A 16,241-nucleotide genomic window follows, 5' to 3' on the forward strand; every position below is an offset into this window, starting at 1 on the left:
ACATTGACATGTGTATATATTCTACAGTAGCTGGTGGTGTGCTGATAATGAAATGCCATTTTTTCTTCTTTAAAATTGAGTATATATTCTTTCAATGTAACTCTAAAATATTGTTATGCCAAGACAAGGACATCCAGCACTGCATAAGTATATTTGGCACTGGTATAATAAAATGCAGATATGCATTAAAACCAGCAATTGGTTCTGGGCACAGAGTGTTATAAACATCCTTACCATGTGTCCTGCCTGGATAGATAGCCAATCCAAAGAACAGAATCCTGGGTCTGAGCCCAGGCTGTGTGTGTTGGATCAATTAATGACAACTGGAGCAGGAAGATATGTGCGGACAACTTGCACAGAGCAAACTGGAAGGACCGCTGGGAAATCTTACTGTTCAGCAAGTTTTGCCTCAACTCACAGCCTCTGCTAAGCTCAGAACTTTAGACCCCCGTGCCATAGTTAAGAGAGACAGGAGAGAAATAGCAATGAGTGGGACAAACAAAGAAGCAGAGTCTCCAATTTCTAAGGGCAAAATCCAACAAATGAAAATAGACATTCCTCCTACACATCATGATGAAGATGGTGTCATTCAGGAACCAAAGTACTTTTGGCTGTCCTTATTTAATAACCAGTCTTATTTAATGAACCAGCCTTCATTTTAATGATTTGGCAATTGTAATGGCTTTTTTTCTTCCATTGCACTGAGTTTGTAAAAGGCATTTTGATTTGGTTGCCTTCATGAGATGAGACTGATTGATACAGGTTGAGGATCCTTTATTTTAAATGCTTGGAACCAGAAGTGTTTCGGATTTGAAATTTTGGAAGACCTGCATTTGCACATACATACAAAACGAAGTATCTTGTAGATGGGACCCAAGTCCAAATATGAAATTCATTTGTTTCATATGTACACATCACCTGAAGGCAATTTCATACAAGATTTTTTAAATAAATTTGTAAACAAAACAATGCTTGACTACACTGAACCATCAGAAAGCAAAGGTGTCATTATCTCTGCCGCCTATGTGGACATTTTCAGATTTTTAAGTATTTCGGATTTTAGAATTCCGATAAGGGATGCTTAACCTGTACTGTCTACATGTCAACAAGTCCTAAGACTATCCCTTGATGTTAATTCCTGCTGAGAAAATAACACATGCACAGTCACCGAGAAACATCTGCTTAAAGGGAGTAAATACATATGGGGCTGCACTGTTATTCTATTATTTCTACAGGTGGAGGAATGGGGGGGGGGGGAAGAGACCCTTTAAAATAATCCCCATTTGGTTCCTCATTCCTTTCCTATGCACAAGACAGGTTGTACATGTGTACCATCAGCAACGATTAATCTTTACTTGTCCACAGTTAATAACAGAGACGTTCCACTCACAAACTCGGTTCTAGGACCACTTCTACACTGCTATATAAAATCCAGATTATTTCCTTTGAACTGGATTATATGGCAGTGTAGACTCAAATAATCCAGTTCAATTATTTGCTTTGAAAAATCTGGATTATATGGCATAATTTACAAGATTATGACCATTGGGGAGTACAGAAAAAAACTTGTTTTAAAATAGCCTTTTCAGATTAAAAAGTTTCCTTCTGCTCCCTCACGGTACCTCCATTTCTAATTCACACTGCTTCATCCAAGGCTTGGAAAGTGCTGAAATGCAATGGCAACCCATGATCCCTACTTGCCATTTTTGAACAGCACTTGTCTCTTCGACTTTCTTATATTAAAATTCAGCAGAACTCTCCCGTGCCTTTGTCTTGGCAAAAGCATGGTCATGATTTGCACTATACTTATGGTTGGATAACTTTTCACAAAATGTGCTAACACACACACACACAAACCTGAACACATACCTCTTTTGAACATCAAAACTACCATTGTGCAGCACATGGGGTATGAGTGAACTGAACATATGTGAGTGTGATCCTGTCCGAAGACAGATTGTGTAGAGCAGTTAAAGAAATGTGGGTGTATACCTAACTGGCCGGGGAAAAGTACAAGGGTGGACAACAGACTAAAGCCACTTGCAAAGTATGTGCCTGAATCTTTCTCAACATCTTTGAGCATTGTGTATCTCACAAGGAAAACATTTAACATAAAGATTCAGGAGTTGCTATGGTAACTCCTGGAAATCGTACCATACAAACAGCAATTGACTCAAACAGATTCTTTTCCACTCCTGTCTGCAAAGGCAGGGCTCTCTCCCCTCTTTTATAGACACAGATCCATGTCCGTCAGACCAAAGAGGGTCATGACACTGAAAGGAGCCTATCCTGCAAATAGGAAATGTAACACAGGACTTTGTCACATGTGGCAGGTGGCTCATGTCAACTCATGTCAAAGGAGTACTTTGCAGAAAGGATATCCTATGTTTAGTCTGAAAGCACTCTGGATCTGTATTCAAAGTTTTCCAAAAACACATCTGCAGTGAGTTTCGCGATAGTGAGGTGCCACTGTGGGTATGCTGGGGGTGTCACATTGAACTGCCCTACTTCCCCACTGTCATAATGCTAGTCATTTAGCTTCTGGCAAGAAGACCACGAGGACTTCTGGCTGCAATTCTGTCACTATCCTCTTCTGCCCTGTTTGCTTCCTTTTAAAAATGCACATTATTACTCAGTTCACTGCTAATTTCAAGCACTAATTGGGATTTCCTTTCTTGGTTTCTGTACTCTTATGATTCTTCTGTTCTTCTGCAAGCCTGCCATCAATTTGGAAACTAACTGGTGCAAACTCCAACTTGAATTGGTTTGGCATTGAGAAATAGACCCTCTTGCAGAAGAGACAAAACAAGGAAAGACAAAATTGATATTTCCTTTTTGCAATTAATATTTAAAGTGTGTAAAGAGACAATGTCTGTGAACTTGAGGAAGTCATTTAAAAGCCTCAGTTTCTTCAAGTGCTTGAGGAACAGATCAATGTGATAAGAAAGGTGCCTATACTGGTGTGCTCCAGCTCAAACCAAAACAGATTTGGAATGTCAGGACCGATTTTTAGAGCCTTGTGTGGTTTTTGTGTGTGTGCATGTGTGTCAGGAGCGACTTGAGAAACTGCAAGTCACTTCTGGTGTGAGAGAATTGGCTATCTGCAAGGACGTTGCCTAGGGGACGCCCAAATGTTTTGATGTTTTTACCATCCTTGTGGGAGGCTTCTCTCATGTCCCTGCATGGAGCTGGAGCTGATTGAGAGAGCTCATCTGTGCTTTCCCCAGGTTGGATTCGAACCAGTAACCTTCAGGTCAGCAACCCAAACTTCAAGTCATCAGTCCTGCCAGCACAAGGGTTTAACCCACTGTGCCACTGGGGGCTCTGCCTCGTGTGGTACTGTCCATAGACACATAAGTAAGGATGTGAACATTATTCTTTTGTAGTATCATGGAAATACCTCAATTTCTCCCAGTCTTTCTGCATTTTTATGCAAACTTTTTTACCCTATAAAACTTTTGTTTTTTCCTCCTGCATTGCAATTAGTAAGCGGGCATAATTAAGCATTTTACCTAATTTGTGCATTTTCCCATTGACTAAAGAGTGGCTACACATATTGTCAATTATATGCAACTTTTATTGTATGCCCTTTTAAATGTGCACATTGTTTTGTGTGTCCTTTATATCTCTGAAGCACCCCATAACCTTGCAGATTCTCAAGGTGATGTGAGGTTCTTCTTACCACATGCTTTGGGAAATGTGAAAAAAGGCTGCTTTTGTCAAGGCTGTCAAATCCAACAAAATTCTTTTCTAACTCTAAGCATAATTTATGAGGTCTCTAACATCTGCCAGGACAGCTTTACTGAAGATGCTGTTGCTACATTCAGTGCAGTCATCTATGACCTACAGATTGGCTCTTCCTGGCATTTCAAAAGGGATACTGGAGTGCTGAAAAAGGTACAGAAAAATAATAACGGGGCTGGAACAACTTCCCTAATGAGGTAAGGTTACAAGGCTTAGGACTGTTTAGTCTTTTATGGGTAAATAAGGGAAAATGCAGCATAGTGTAGAAATGTGGGCAGAGAGATAAACTTTTTCCCATTTCTTACAACACTGAAACACCAGTTCATCCAATAACATCAAAAGTTAGCCTATTTGGCACTGACAAGTGAAAACATTTCTTTAATACATCACTGCTACCACAAGATATAATAATAGCTGGCAATTCAGGTGCTTTTAAAAGGGATGAAATCATTTAATAGAAAGTGAGCCCACCAATGGCTTGCATTCATGATAACTACATACTGACGTCAGGATCAGTAGCAGTCTTTCGATGGGCTGCTCTAGATGTCACAATACTTACAGAGCTTTCTGTCTCAGGACCTCATGCCTTGTAATTGCTGTTTCTGCTCCTGATCAATTTGTGCCTTAAATATACTAGGGCTTTGTCCCTGGTCTGTTGCTGGTTGTGTGGAATTCAGTGCATGTTTCTTTTCAACCACTCTTGAGGTGATTGAAGGTGTTGTAGGTGTGACATCCCGCTATCCCTCTGGTTATCTCTCTATGAACTCAACAAGTTCCCTGTCTTGAACATGTAATTTAATTTGAGTTGCAGAAAACTTAGTAAGAAGCTCCTATTGGCCTTATGTCCTACTGGTGGGTCACTACAGGAAAGAGGATCCTGGCCTCAACAATCTTTTCTAGTAAACTTTTAGGGTGGTGTTTTCTTCTTCTTTTAAATTGATGACTCTAGAGCAGTGGTTCTAAGAAACCTGCCTGAAGCACTTTTGAGTCAATGCTATTGTCTTCCCTCTTTAGCTCGATGGCTTGGCATAGCAATTACTCCCTCTCTTTTCCCATTTCTGTGCATGGTGCCTTTTTTCTAAACCTAAGTACCAGGTTGTGAGTAAGAGAGCTGGAGATGAAAACCTTCTCTGCACTCTGACACTTTCCTTAAAACTGAGGATCCTCTCCCCAGGGTGCCAATTAGCCTTAAAAGAGAAGCTGAAAGAGAACAAAAGGTAAGTGGGGATGTAATGTATATTTTAAATAAAAAATGATAGATGTGATTTCTAACCACAAAAAATTGTGTACAAGTATCTGAATTGTAACATACATTGAAAAAAATAAGTTCCTCAGGAAAATCAAAATGTAACACTGAGTGAGAGTTCTATAGGTGTTACAAAGACGCATGAATGGGTCCTGAAGCAAACTAAGCTTGAACTATCACTACAAGCCAAGATGACCGAACTAAGGGTGTCATACTTTGGGCATATCATGAGAAGACATGATTCACCGGAAAAGGCACTAATTTTTGGTAATGTAGAAAGCGGAAGCAAAAGAGTGACACTACACTACAAATGGATTGACTCAATCATATCCCTGAACTTGCAAGACTTGAGCAAGGCAGTTGAAGATCACAGTTTCTTAGAAGTTTATCATTCATAGGATCGCTGTAAGTTGAAGTTGACCTGATGACAAGCAGTAGCAACTTCAGAGAGAAAATCTGCATGGATCACATGATTAAGAAGAGGGACACTGTATCGTTGGACAGTACAGATGTTTAGTAAAGATGAAAATCAAAAACGTTAAGGCATTTAATGAGGAAACACTTGAGCATGCTAGCAATTAGGCAATTAGAATTAAATACAATGGATTTCAGTCATGAGGTCAGTGCAGCCATTCTCAGCGCTAACCAGTAGAAAGTTCCAGTCCCTAGGAATTGCCACACAGTTTCCCTCAATCACTTTCTCTTAGAAAAAAATAGGTTCAGAAAATACATTTTGTATTGAAGACCTCACTCACAACTACCTACATTGGAATAATAACAACAACAACAACAACAACAACAACAACAACAACTTTATTTTTCTGTCCTGCCTCCATCTCCCCACAGGGACTCGGGGTGACTTACGTGGGGCCAAGCCCAAAGACAAATGATAAGCAAAATAGAATACATATGAAAACACAACATCTTAAACCGAGTAAAACAGATTAAAAACAAATAATACAATGTAATAACAGTAAAAACCAATTAAAACATAGGATAATCACACAGAAAAACCACCATTAAGGAGAAATAGAATAAAATGGGCGGGTGGTCTAGGCACAAGTGCAAAGATATGTATTATGATGACATTTGGGGGCACAGAAGGACAAAGTGCTCAACGTTCTCAATGAGAATTGGTGTGAGATTGGGCTTCAAGTTTCATTCAAGAGAGAATAAAATAAAGTGTGAGGTATAGTGAAGTTCGTTCAAGTTTTGTTCATGGAGACAAAAGTGCACTGGAAGAGCCAAGTTTTTAACTCCTTTTTAAAAGATGAAAGTGTGGGTGGAACACAGGCTATAGAACCTATTCAAGTGACAGCTATAGAAAAACAGAGAACATATTCTTATGACTTCGCTATGATTTTCAAAAGAAAATAAATTTCTTTTAATTTAATATAGATTAGATGCACAATGGGAAGAAGGAGGTCCCTGAGAATTTAACATATCTGGCATTCTGGATATGACATTTAGCTTGTTGAGGGGACAGTAGATAGGGAGGAAATTTTGAGACACTGTACACTGGCCTGAAAATCTCTTGTTTTTCTTTGCTTTTTTCTTTCTTTTTATTTTTTTAATGAACACCTTTAAGGCCACAAAGGTATGCTTACGTAATTTCCTAAGACAGGACTTTCAGAGTATTCCTTGCCCAAGAAAACCCAATAAAATTCATGAGGTCACCATAAATCATCAGGCAACTTGAAGGCACATTCACATGTAATAAGAAAGTGCATTGCTTTCTCTTTGTTTTCATTTTAAAGATACAATAAAACAGGCTATCCGTATGTGACACAGAAAAAAGGTTGTGCCTTGGTTTGCCTGCACAAAAGCCCTTAACTCCCTATCTCAAATCCTTAATATATAATCCAATTATTTAACATGCAATAAGGAAATCTCTGCCAAGCTTTTGATCAGAGCATTGCTATGGTTGAGCAGCTCATTGTTATTTAATTTAGTACATGAACCCAGAGCTCAGTGAAGCAACAATGTATGAAAATGAAAAGGGACTCAGGAATTCAATCAAGTCAATCACTGAATGAAGGTGGTGACATTCTGACTAATGGATAAAGACTGGTTAAATTAGGATGAGCTGGTGCCTGGACTCTTGCAGGTAAAAAGAAGATACCAATCAAGATTTTTTAAAAACTTGGAAGCAGTCATGATGATGACAGTGGGCATGATTTTTAAAGGCGGAAGTGCAAGCCAGACCCAAGGATTAAATGCAATGTTAGCTTCATTTCACACATAGCATCAGAGCTTCACCTTCTCCATTCTAGAAATGGTTAAACATACACACATGAAGTATTAGGACTGTTCTTTCCCAGTCCTCTACCCTGAGTGGTGAACTAGGTGACATGAATGCAGATGGGAAAAAACAACTCTGTTTTCTTATCAGGCAGCAACTGAATTGAAGAAGAGCCGAGGATCAAAACTCAGCTATATTACAGAGTAGCAGCTTGTGCTCATGTGGGAGTACAAAGGAAACTGGAGTTCAAAAGTTTGTTTAATGAGGGTCATTTGTTGCATTTCTTTGCTGTTTTTCATTTGTTGTTTCTGCTGTGATGGAGCTGGCGTTTCTATTATTCCATATTGATTGTTACTTTAGCAATTTATAATCATTCCCAGCAAACTACTCTGGGACCTTTTTCTTTGAAACTTACAGGCTTTAAAGATAAATTGTACTAAATAAATCTGCAGTTCATGTGTCTCTCTTTTCTCCTCCAAAGCAAAGAATCAAACAAACCAACAGAGGAAAGGGCTTCCAAATTAGGGAACTAATCCTAAATTCTGCTGCTGTCCAGAAAAAAAAAAACCTCAGCCATGGTAAAAATACAGAGGGAAAAGGTATGTTGAAACAGTCATCTTTGCAGGGTTCTACTCTCAGTACCAAGCAAAGCCTAGAACAAATTCTGCAGTAAACTCACAAATCCTGAGCTCATTGTAAGCCAGGTTCAAATCCATCAGTAATCGCAGTGCTAACAGTGCACCAAGCACCTTTCCATTTCATTTATCATCTCTGCTGTGCCCAATAAGCTGGAAGAGAAATGCCGTCTTCAAAGTGCGCCAGTGATTAAATCACCCGTTTTTTGTAAATAGGGAAAACAAGGCACAGCAGAGTGCTCCAGCCTCCTCAAACTTGAGTGCATGGTTAGGGAAAGAACTGGAATTTAAACTCTATAGATCTAGATACAATATGTCCCCAAACCACTAAACTTGTTAAGCAAGCTGTTATTAAACTGAGCTCTATTTTCAAGAACAAACAGGAAAAGTCTGCACCCTGACAGGCTTTGCATCAGGCTCCTCTGGTTGCCTTCCTTGGCAAAGGGTGGCGAGATTGTTGATGACCGAAACCCCGGCTTTTAAATTAATTTAAAAGTGCAGCGGAGAGTTCCGCAGATCACTCACCAAAGGAACGGAACGGGACCGCAGCAGACTATTATTAAAAGATTTTTTTTTCTTCACTTTCCCCTTCCCTGAACTATGTAACAAATCCCCCAATAAAAGTAGCATCTATTTTAACAGTAACACTCTCTATCTGGTTATTTTGTGTCATTCTCTGACTCCTTCCTTTGCATGCAATTTCTCTCTCTCTCTCACTAACCCGTCTGATCTTTAAAAACTCTGGCGGAGGTTTCTCCGCCATAGATTAATACGGCGGGCGGTACAAATTGGCTCATATCTTTATCAAAACTACCCCTAGCATGCTCTTCTTTTAGTCCTAATCCTTTCTAAGGCTCCTGACTCAAGGACCACCAGCGGAACCGAAATCGGTCCAGTTCTCGGCACCTCAACAGCTGACTGTCAAACGGGACCGACTGCTCCTTTCAAGCCAAACTGCTGCCTTATCCCGGACTTTCCTCTCCCCGCGACCCGCGGAATGGTTTTAAGAGATCCCTAGCCCCTTTCTGTGAACTGGGGATGGGGGGATCGCTCTCTCGCTGGGGAGACATAGTTCTCCAAGGACCCTCACCCTCTCTACAGCTGCCAGGGGGTGCCCGGACGGGCGCCCTCCACGTTTCATTCATACCTTCATAATTTTATGAAGGAGAAGAACACTCTTCCCCAGACCTACCCCTGGACTTATGAAATCCTATACTTCCAAAGACTGCAACCCACATGTGCCCCTTCCCCATGCCATCTCTATGAATTCCTTCCATCACAGATGAACTCTTTTTCCTCATGTATCCGTGAATTTTCATATTCTATGTACCTGGACACCCTCATGACTCACTGTTGTATGAATTTCTAATCGTTGGGCTAACTTCATGAATTGTGAAATCATGCTGCTAGAACTCCACTCCTATGACTTTCCATATTGGGTTCCCCAGATGTTGTGAACTTCGTTCTTATCAAATGTTTTCAATTGTTTATATCATTCATGATCCCCCTTTATGCAATGTAACCCACCTTTATGGATTCTCCCTTACTTCCTTGAAATCTATCTATCTGCCTATATGTATTTGTACTCTTTGGGATCCCCGGAAAATATGTGTTTTTCCCAGCTGGGTTTACGCTCCAACTTTATTTTATTTTTCATTTTATTTCACATAATTGGCAAATCATGAAATCAAATGGGAAATATTTTGACCCCAACATGAACCCCAGCTCCTATGACCCAGGTTTACCTCCCCCAAAACAAAAGGTTAATCCGCTGCCGCATAACCTAATCAGAATCAGATTGCATGGACAATATAGGGCTTGGGTCGCCGAATAAAAGGTGATTCGCCCTCAAGGCAAACATTGTCATATCTCCTCCAAAGGGAAAACCAGGACGTCTCAGGAAGACGCCCTGCTGCGCCCATTGCCACCCATCCTTACTTCCCCCCTGACACCTTAAGGCATATCTGAAATCAGTGTACATGACAGGAACCCCTGATGACTGTCATTAATCCCTTTAGAAATCGGCCGGGCAAGGACTAATCTGATATTTCCTGCCCTGTCACTTCATTGTTTCAATAGCTCCCACCTCCTCCTCTCTGATTGGCCCGAGTGGGGACAAAAAGCGGCTCCCCATTGGGCCAGCAGAGCAAGGCGGGAAACGAAAGCCCGCCTCGTTCAACCTTCTAGCCTATCCGCGATCAGATGGGCGGGGGAGCGGGGCGGGAAATTCAAAGGGCTGTCAGACCGAAACATTGTATAAATATGGCTTTATTTGAAACATATGATACGCTAGTAGACTGAATGATCGCTACTAGTGTCCTTTTCAGCTGAATCGCTCAATAAAGACTCCTTGGCGGATTTTCCTTCATCTTTGGCGGACCTTCTTCATTTCGGCTCCAGGTTGTATTGCGGCTCATATTCTCTTATTGGCTCCGCCAAGGTCCGTTCTCTCAGGACCGGATCGGTTCTCCTTAAGGGGCCCGATCCCCTAGAAACGCGGTCGACAACATTGTGACAAAGACAGTGCTCTAAAATAGCTCCAAGAATAGCACTGAGGCAGACACCACTGCGGATTACCATTATGTGCATTCTGTAACCCTTTGCCTTTTGCTCCCTTGGAGGTCAAAGGATAAGTAGCTGCAAATGTGATGAGAAAGAGCAAACCCTGTGGAAATGGGAATCATGTTAAAAACTTGTTATTGTTGTTTTCAACCCAAAAATAGGAGCTACTGCTACTGAATACCTATTAATGGGCATTTAAAGAATGGAAGGAGAAAGGCATTTATCAGGAAGAAGCAGAAGCCCTACTTGTTACTTGCTGAAAAAGCCATAGGACCTTTGCCCAATGTGCCAAGGACTGGTATCATATTTGCCCCCTATGATTACTGTAATTGCATCATTTATTGGATCAGCAGTCAATGGCTCTGTCAACCACTTCAGCCAACCATGAGTAGCATCATCTTCTACTAATGCTTATACAACATTAAACTTTCATTTTGGCTCTGCTGTCAAAACATCTAATATTTATGTCAATTCTATTAAAGGGTCACTTTTGTTTGACACACAGCCACCTGATTCATCTCAGTAATTTTTCATGCAATCACATCATTGACAGATAAATGAAAAGACCAAGAAATTCAACTCAACATTATATTTAAAATTCAGATATATTTAAGTGAAAAAATCAGAAGATACATTTGCAAAGGTTTAAAACATTCATTAACAGGGCAGTCTTCTACATGTCACCCCAGAAGTAACTCTCATTCAGTTCAATGGGGCTTACCCCCAGAAATGTGTTTATAGTCTAAATGAATATGATTCTGAATGGTAGGATTACAGCCTACATGAATATGAATGGTTTATTGGCTTATTGTGCTTTGGCTCATCACTCTCACCTTCCCATTTTTAATTTCCACAATTGTATCAAATTTGCATTTCCTGTATTGCCAAAAAATTACTGGGATGCTTTCTCCCTTGGAATATTTTTACATATTTACAAAGCCAATAAAACTTCTTAATTTTTAAAAGACTGTGGGCAGAGTAGAAATGTATGAATGCTATGGTTAAAGGCATCACATGTTGTGGGTTAACTGTGTCGAGTGCTTCCCACAAGGGCACACAGATTGATGGGTGACTACCATCAATGTTTGGCTGAACTGCTAAATAGCCTTTGCTGCTTCACTGGAAAATCTACAATAGAAAAAGTGACTGGCCAGCCTAGTGTAGAGGCAGCTCTTCAGGACCGCATACAACATTGCTCCTATATACAACACTAACAGGAGCAGCAGCAATGAAAAAACAAGCACAGATATAAAATAGGCCGAATTTAAATGACATGTTTCAGAAGTCATCTTCTTTTTTCTTTTTCTTTTTGGACCAGCATTTAGGTTTGCTGCTGTTGTTGTGTGCCTTCAAATCATACTGGCACATAATTTATCCTTCTCTCTCTTCTCTTACATACACACTTATACACACAGACATACACAACTAGCTAGAGATAGCCAGTGGAAATTAGGAGTTTCTGAACTGACCACAGGGTCCTCTTTCAATAAAACACACACACACACACACAAATGTTTCGCTGATGTGTTTTATGAATGTTATTTTATTGTTATTGTTTTAATTATATATGCTGTCGTTGTATTGTTTTATTTGTTTGGGCTTGGTCCCCATGTGAACCGCTCCGAGTCCCCTTGGGGAGATGGAAGAGGGTTATAAATAAAGTTTTATTATTATGATTTCAAATAGTCCACAGAACAGGAAACACATCAAAGTCTTTCATAACAATACCGTGCTCTGGATTTGAATACAACAAACGTCATCAGTGGGATTGTTCTCATAGCCTTGATGCAATCTCTGTGGAAACCAACAACTATAATAGTAACTGATCATTTACGGGCATTTGAGACTTACTGAGAAGTAGCTTGTTATACTGACAATTGCCCATGCCTACACTGAACCAGCTGTCAGTCACTGATGATTTCATTCACTTCTGCAACAGATGATTCAGAGGCAAAAATGTAACATTCTTAAGATTAAAAAGAGAGAGGGGGGGGGGGTACCTGAAGGATAACCCAATGTCCTTCCGCTGTGGCCAGGTCTAAGGCTTGTTCTGCCACTACCTCCTGCCCTTGCCCAAGTGAGACATTGTGGAAATTCCTGTTGTTAAATGTGTAGCCAAGTTTCTTCCCTGGAAAAAAAAGATTTTCAGAGAAGGGAAACACATAGCATCTTCTCCATATTTCAGACTCTCTTACAACAGAAGCTATCATATTAAGAATCTAAACTGTTGCTATAGTGGAGGGGTCTCTCAGGGATATCTTTTGGGGGTAGTGCTTTTTATCTTGTCCATAATATGTCTGGAGTTATCAGATGAGTGCTGATGTGGATAAGTTGGCTGATTATAAAGAGCTCCCAAAGATACTCTCCAAACTGGGTAAATGGTCATCAAAATGGCAAATGAAATTCAATCTAAGCCAATATATAGTGATCCATATTGGGGCACAAATCCCTACTTCACTGATACAGTCTGTGGGTGGAAATGTTGACTGACCAAGAAAGAGATCATGGAGGAATGATATTTCACCAACGGAAATGCAAAACTAATGTCCAACTGCTATTTTGTTGCTTTTATTGTTTTTCTAAAAAAACACTTCTAATATGTTGAGCGTGAAAAGGAACTGACCATACCTTTTCACAAATCCACAGCAACATACAAGTTTCCCCTGTCTTTGGATGCTTTGCTTTCTGGTGACTCACTCTTTCAACATGTACAAATTACAGACAAGTTCCATTAATTTGACAAGGGAACCACTATTTCCACTGTTCTTCTTGCCTACAAGGATCACTTGGCATTGCTCGCACACATGCGTCAGTGTACTGTGTGTTATTTTCATTTTTCCACAGTCATTTGCAACCTTAACCCCCCACCCCGGTCTCCACTTATCAACCAATTCCACTTTCCAACAGTGCTGCAGTTCCCAACCTGTCAGGTAAGTGGGGGCTTCCTGTATGGAATACTGTGTTCAGTTCAGCCTTTTTTAAAGTGGAAGAGATGGAGAAAAGGACAAACAAAAGACTCAAAGGAGCATAGTAGTCACTCTGCAGGAAAAGATAACAACCACTGGGATACTCTAATTTATTAAACAAAAAGGAAGAGGCATAATAAAGATGTACAAAATTATGCATAGTGTTGAGAAAATAGGTAAAGAGAAGTTTTTCTCCCTCTTTCATAATATTAGAATGTGAAGCTGGAGATTTGAATAAAAGGATGTACTGTATACACTTGTGTTTGTTGACCTCGTCTATATGTTAATGACAGGTTTAGGGTCCAGATGGATTTTGATATGACCTATGGACAAGTTGAGGGCCATCATACAGGGAAGGGAAAATGCCCATGCTTCTGGTTGCTGCTCCAACCATTTTTGGGTAAAATTCGATAAGGCCAAAAATTGATCTATGGCAGAGAGAGTAGAAGCAATCAGTGATTCTTTTAGGTTCTTTTAGGTTCTCTCAGGACAGCATTTCACTACTATACTCAAGAAACAGAATCTATCATTTTTTTTCATAAGCGTTAAGGTTCCATTCAGGTTCCACTACTTCCACTCAGGTTTTTAAAAATCAATTTTGACTGAAATTTCTAGACTTCTTAAGCTCAGGGCAGTCAACACTAATGTATAGGCAATTGATTGGATAGATTTGTTCTAAATGAAAATACTTCCATTTTTATATATGCAAAATATCTCACCTGTGATTTGTTAAGATTTCCATGTGAAATGTATTTGCTTTGGTGGTGAAGGATTAAAAAAAGGCTAGGAAACTGTATGTTAGACTAGGAATAACATTAATCTTCTGAATTTTATACAAAATAGAGGACAGACTTATGAAAGACACTCAGAAAGTCTCACCACTTTAGAGAACTAGGCTTTGTTGAAACTGAGTTTTAATTACTTTATCTGATCTCTGGATTATTGGTATGGGGGCATCCAAAGCCAAGAAAAAGAAAAGAATTATTTTTCCCCCATAATCATTTTTATGGGAAAAGTAATAAATACTCTATAATTATTATACAAATAATTTTTCAAGTAAATTCTGGTTTTGCAGAGCTGTATCTATGTCTACTTAGGCTTTGATGTGCCAGCCATAAAGAAATAAAAATGACAACTCAGGCAACTGCTGAGCCTACTACTGCAAAAAAGAGGTGTCAGTCATAGAAGGGAGCTCTGAAATGGCAAAGTTCAACCAAAGCAGCATTTAAACAGACCCTGAAATATGTCCTTAAAAGGGTTTGGTCTGAGGACCAGAGACCTGAAACTAAAGTGCCACCTGACCTTGTCCTCCAATGTTGATCTTTCTTTCTTGTTTAACCTCTCCATGTTCTGCTTCTTAAAAAGGTTAATATATTGGATGCAGGGCCATGGAGAGGCAAGGAACTGCCCTCCACTGTGGTAATGCTCCCTCGCACTCTCCCATGCCCTCATGGCACTTCTTTCTTGCAGTAGTAGGCTCAGCAGTTGAACTTTCCTATTATAACATGAACAAGATCATTTTTATTTCTTTATGGCTAGCACATCAAGCCTTAATAGAAACCTCTGCCGTCGAACACATCTACAATGTTCTGCTAACCTCCTTGTGGTCCGAGTCCCTCAGAGCAAATCTTTTTCTCTTCACAGACCTACTTGCCTAGGTCAAATGGAGTAGACCATAGCTATACATCCCTCCCACAAGGTCTAAGGCTGCTTTCAGTTACAAAGCAGTAGCCCAAAGATTCACATGACCAACAGAGCCATTCTCTTCATCCAGGAGCCCAGAATAACTTAATCTATTCTCAACCACCATAACTTAATCTATTTCTAGCCATTCATTGTAAATCAGCTTGCAGTGCTTTTGGTCTATGTTAAGTCAGATACTAATTGTAGTTATTGTAGTCCGCACTGGGATTAAAGTTAATTAATTATGCAAATGAATCAATAATTAATTTGTTTATTCCAAGCTCTGCCCCAGTGTGAAACGTGAATGAAACAATTATTCTGCATCTAAATGTCATGGAATGTGACTCTTCTCTGAGCAATAAAACACATGTGCAAAGAAAAGCAAAACAAAAAGAACAAAAAATGGGTGGGTGGTAGCAGTGCCTACTCTGCATGCAAGGCACAATCAGACCAAATTTTCTTTCTTAAAAGGAAAAAAAGTATGCTTACAGGCTAGTAACACTTGCCAGCAGCAGGAAAGGCTGGTCTTTGTAAAAACATCCACATTACCATAGATACCTCCCTGCCCAGGCAATATATGGCAGTCTTTTAACTAGATGCAGTTGATATATTCTATATTGTAGTATGACCCTGAATGTAGATGTGCCTCTGTCTCACAGTTTAAGCCTGAGTTAGATTTAGTTGGACTCAGGGCAAAGCAGTTCAAAGATGGTACAGAGTGAGCTCCCATACAAAATACACACTGGTTAAAGTTTACAAAAATCTAATTTTCGATCATCCTCACCTCAAGTGCCCTACTATAAGGAAGCCAGTAGACCTGCAAAATTGCTTTAGCTATTAAAGTAGCTTTCTGCTTCTGAAAACATTTGCTGTAAACAGCGACAATGTGGTTTTCTTGTTTAAGGGGTTTACTCCATATGTGCATGATCAGCCAGGATGGAAAAGTAGTACACACATAATACTGCTAATATATGCTATGGCAGCCCAATCAGACAGGCATTGGGATCCATAGATTGAAATGACAAAGAGCTAAATGTCTCGTTTGCAGTTGAATTCCAATCCCTCCCATCAAAACCAAACTTAGAAACGAACCAAATTGGAATGAGCAATTGGCCATTTTTACACATGAAAGCAGACAATTGCAAGGATGTGTGATGCAAACC

The 16,241-nt window shown here is 39.9% G+C and overlaps 1 protein-coding gene across 6 annotated transcripts in view; it reads right to left on the reverse strand.

Annotated features, from left to right (window-relative positions):
- The window catches only part of dnah9 (dynein axonemal heavy chain 9), a 302,000-nt gene that overhangs the window by 55,168 nt on the left and 230,591 nt on the right, over positions 1–16,241 (reverse strand). For 5 of the 6 annotated variants that reach the window (XM_062973996.1, XM_062973995.1, XM_062974000.1 and 2 more), the window contains one exon: positions 12,430–12,557. In XM_062973996.1, coding sequence (XP_062830066.1) covers positions 12,430–12,557 — 128 coding nt within the window. Of the gene's footprint in view, positions 1–10,117; positions 10,533–12,429; positions 12,558–16,241 lie in introns of those variants that run through there. The other variant, XM_062973998.1, reaches the window with a different exon arrangement.

Source organism: Anolis carolinensis, chromosome 2 (genome assembly GCF_035594765.1).
Source record: "Anolis carolinensis isolate JA03-04 chromosome 2, rAnoCar3.1.pri, whole genome shotgun sequence".
Classification (NCBI taxonomy): Eukaryota; Metazoa; Chordata; class Lepidosauria; order Squamata; family Dactyloidae; genus Anolis; species Anolis carolinensis.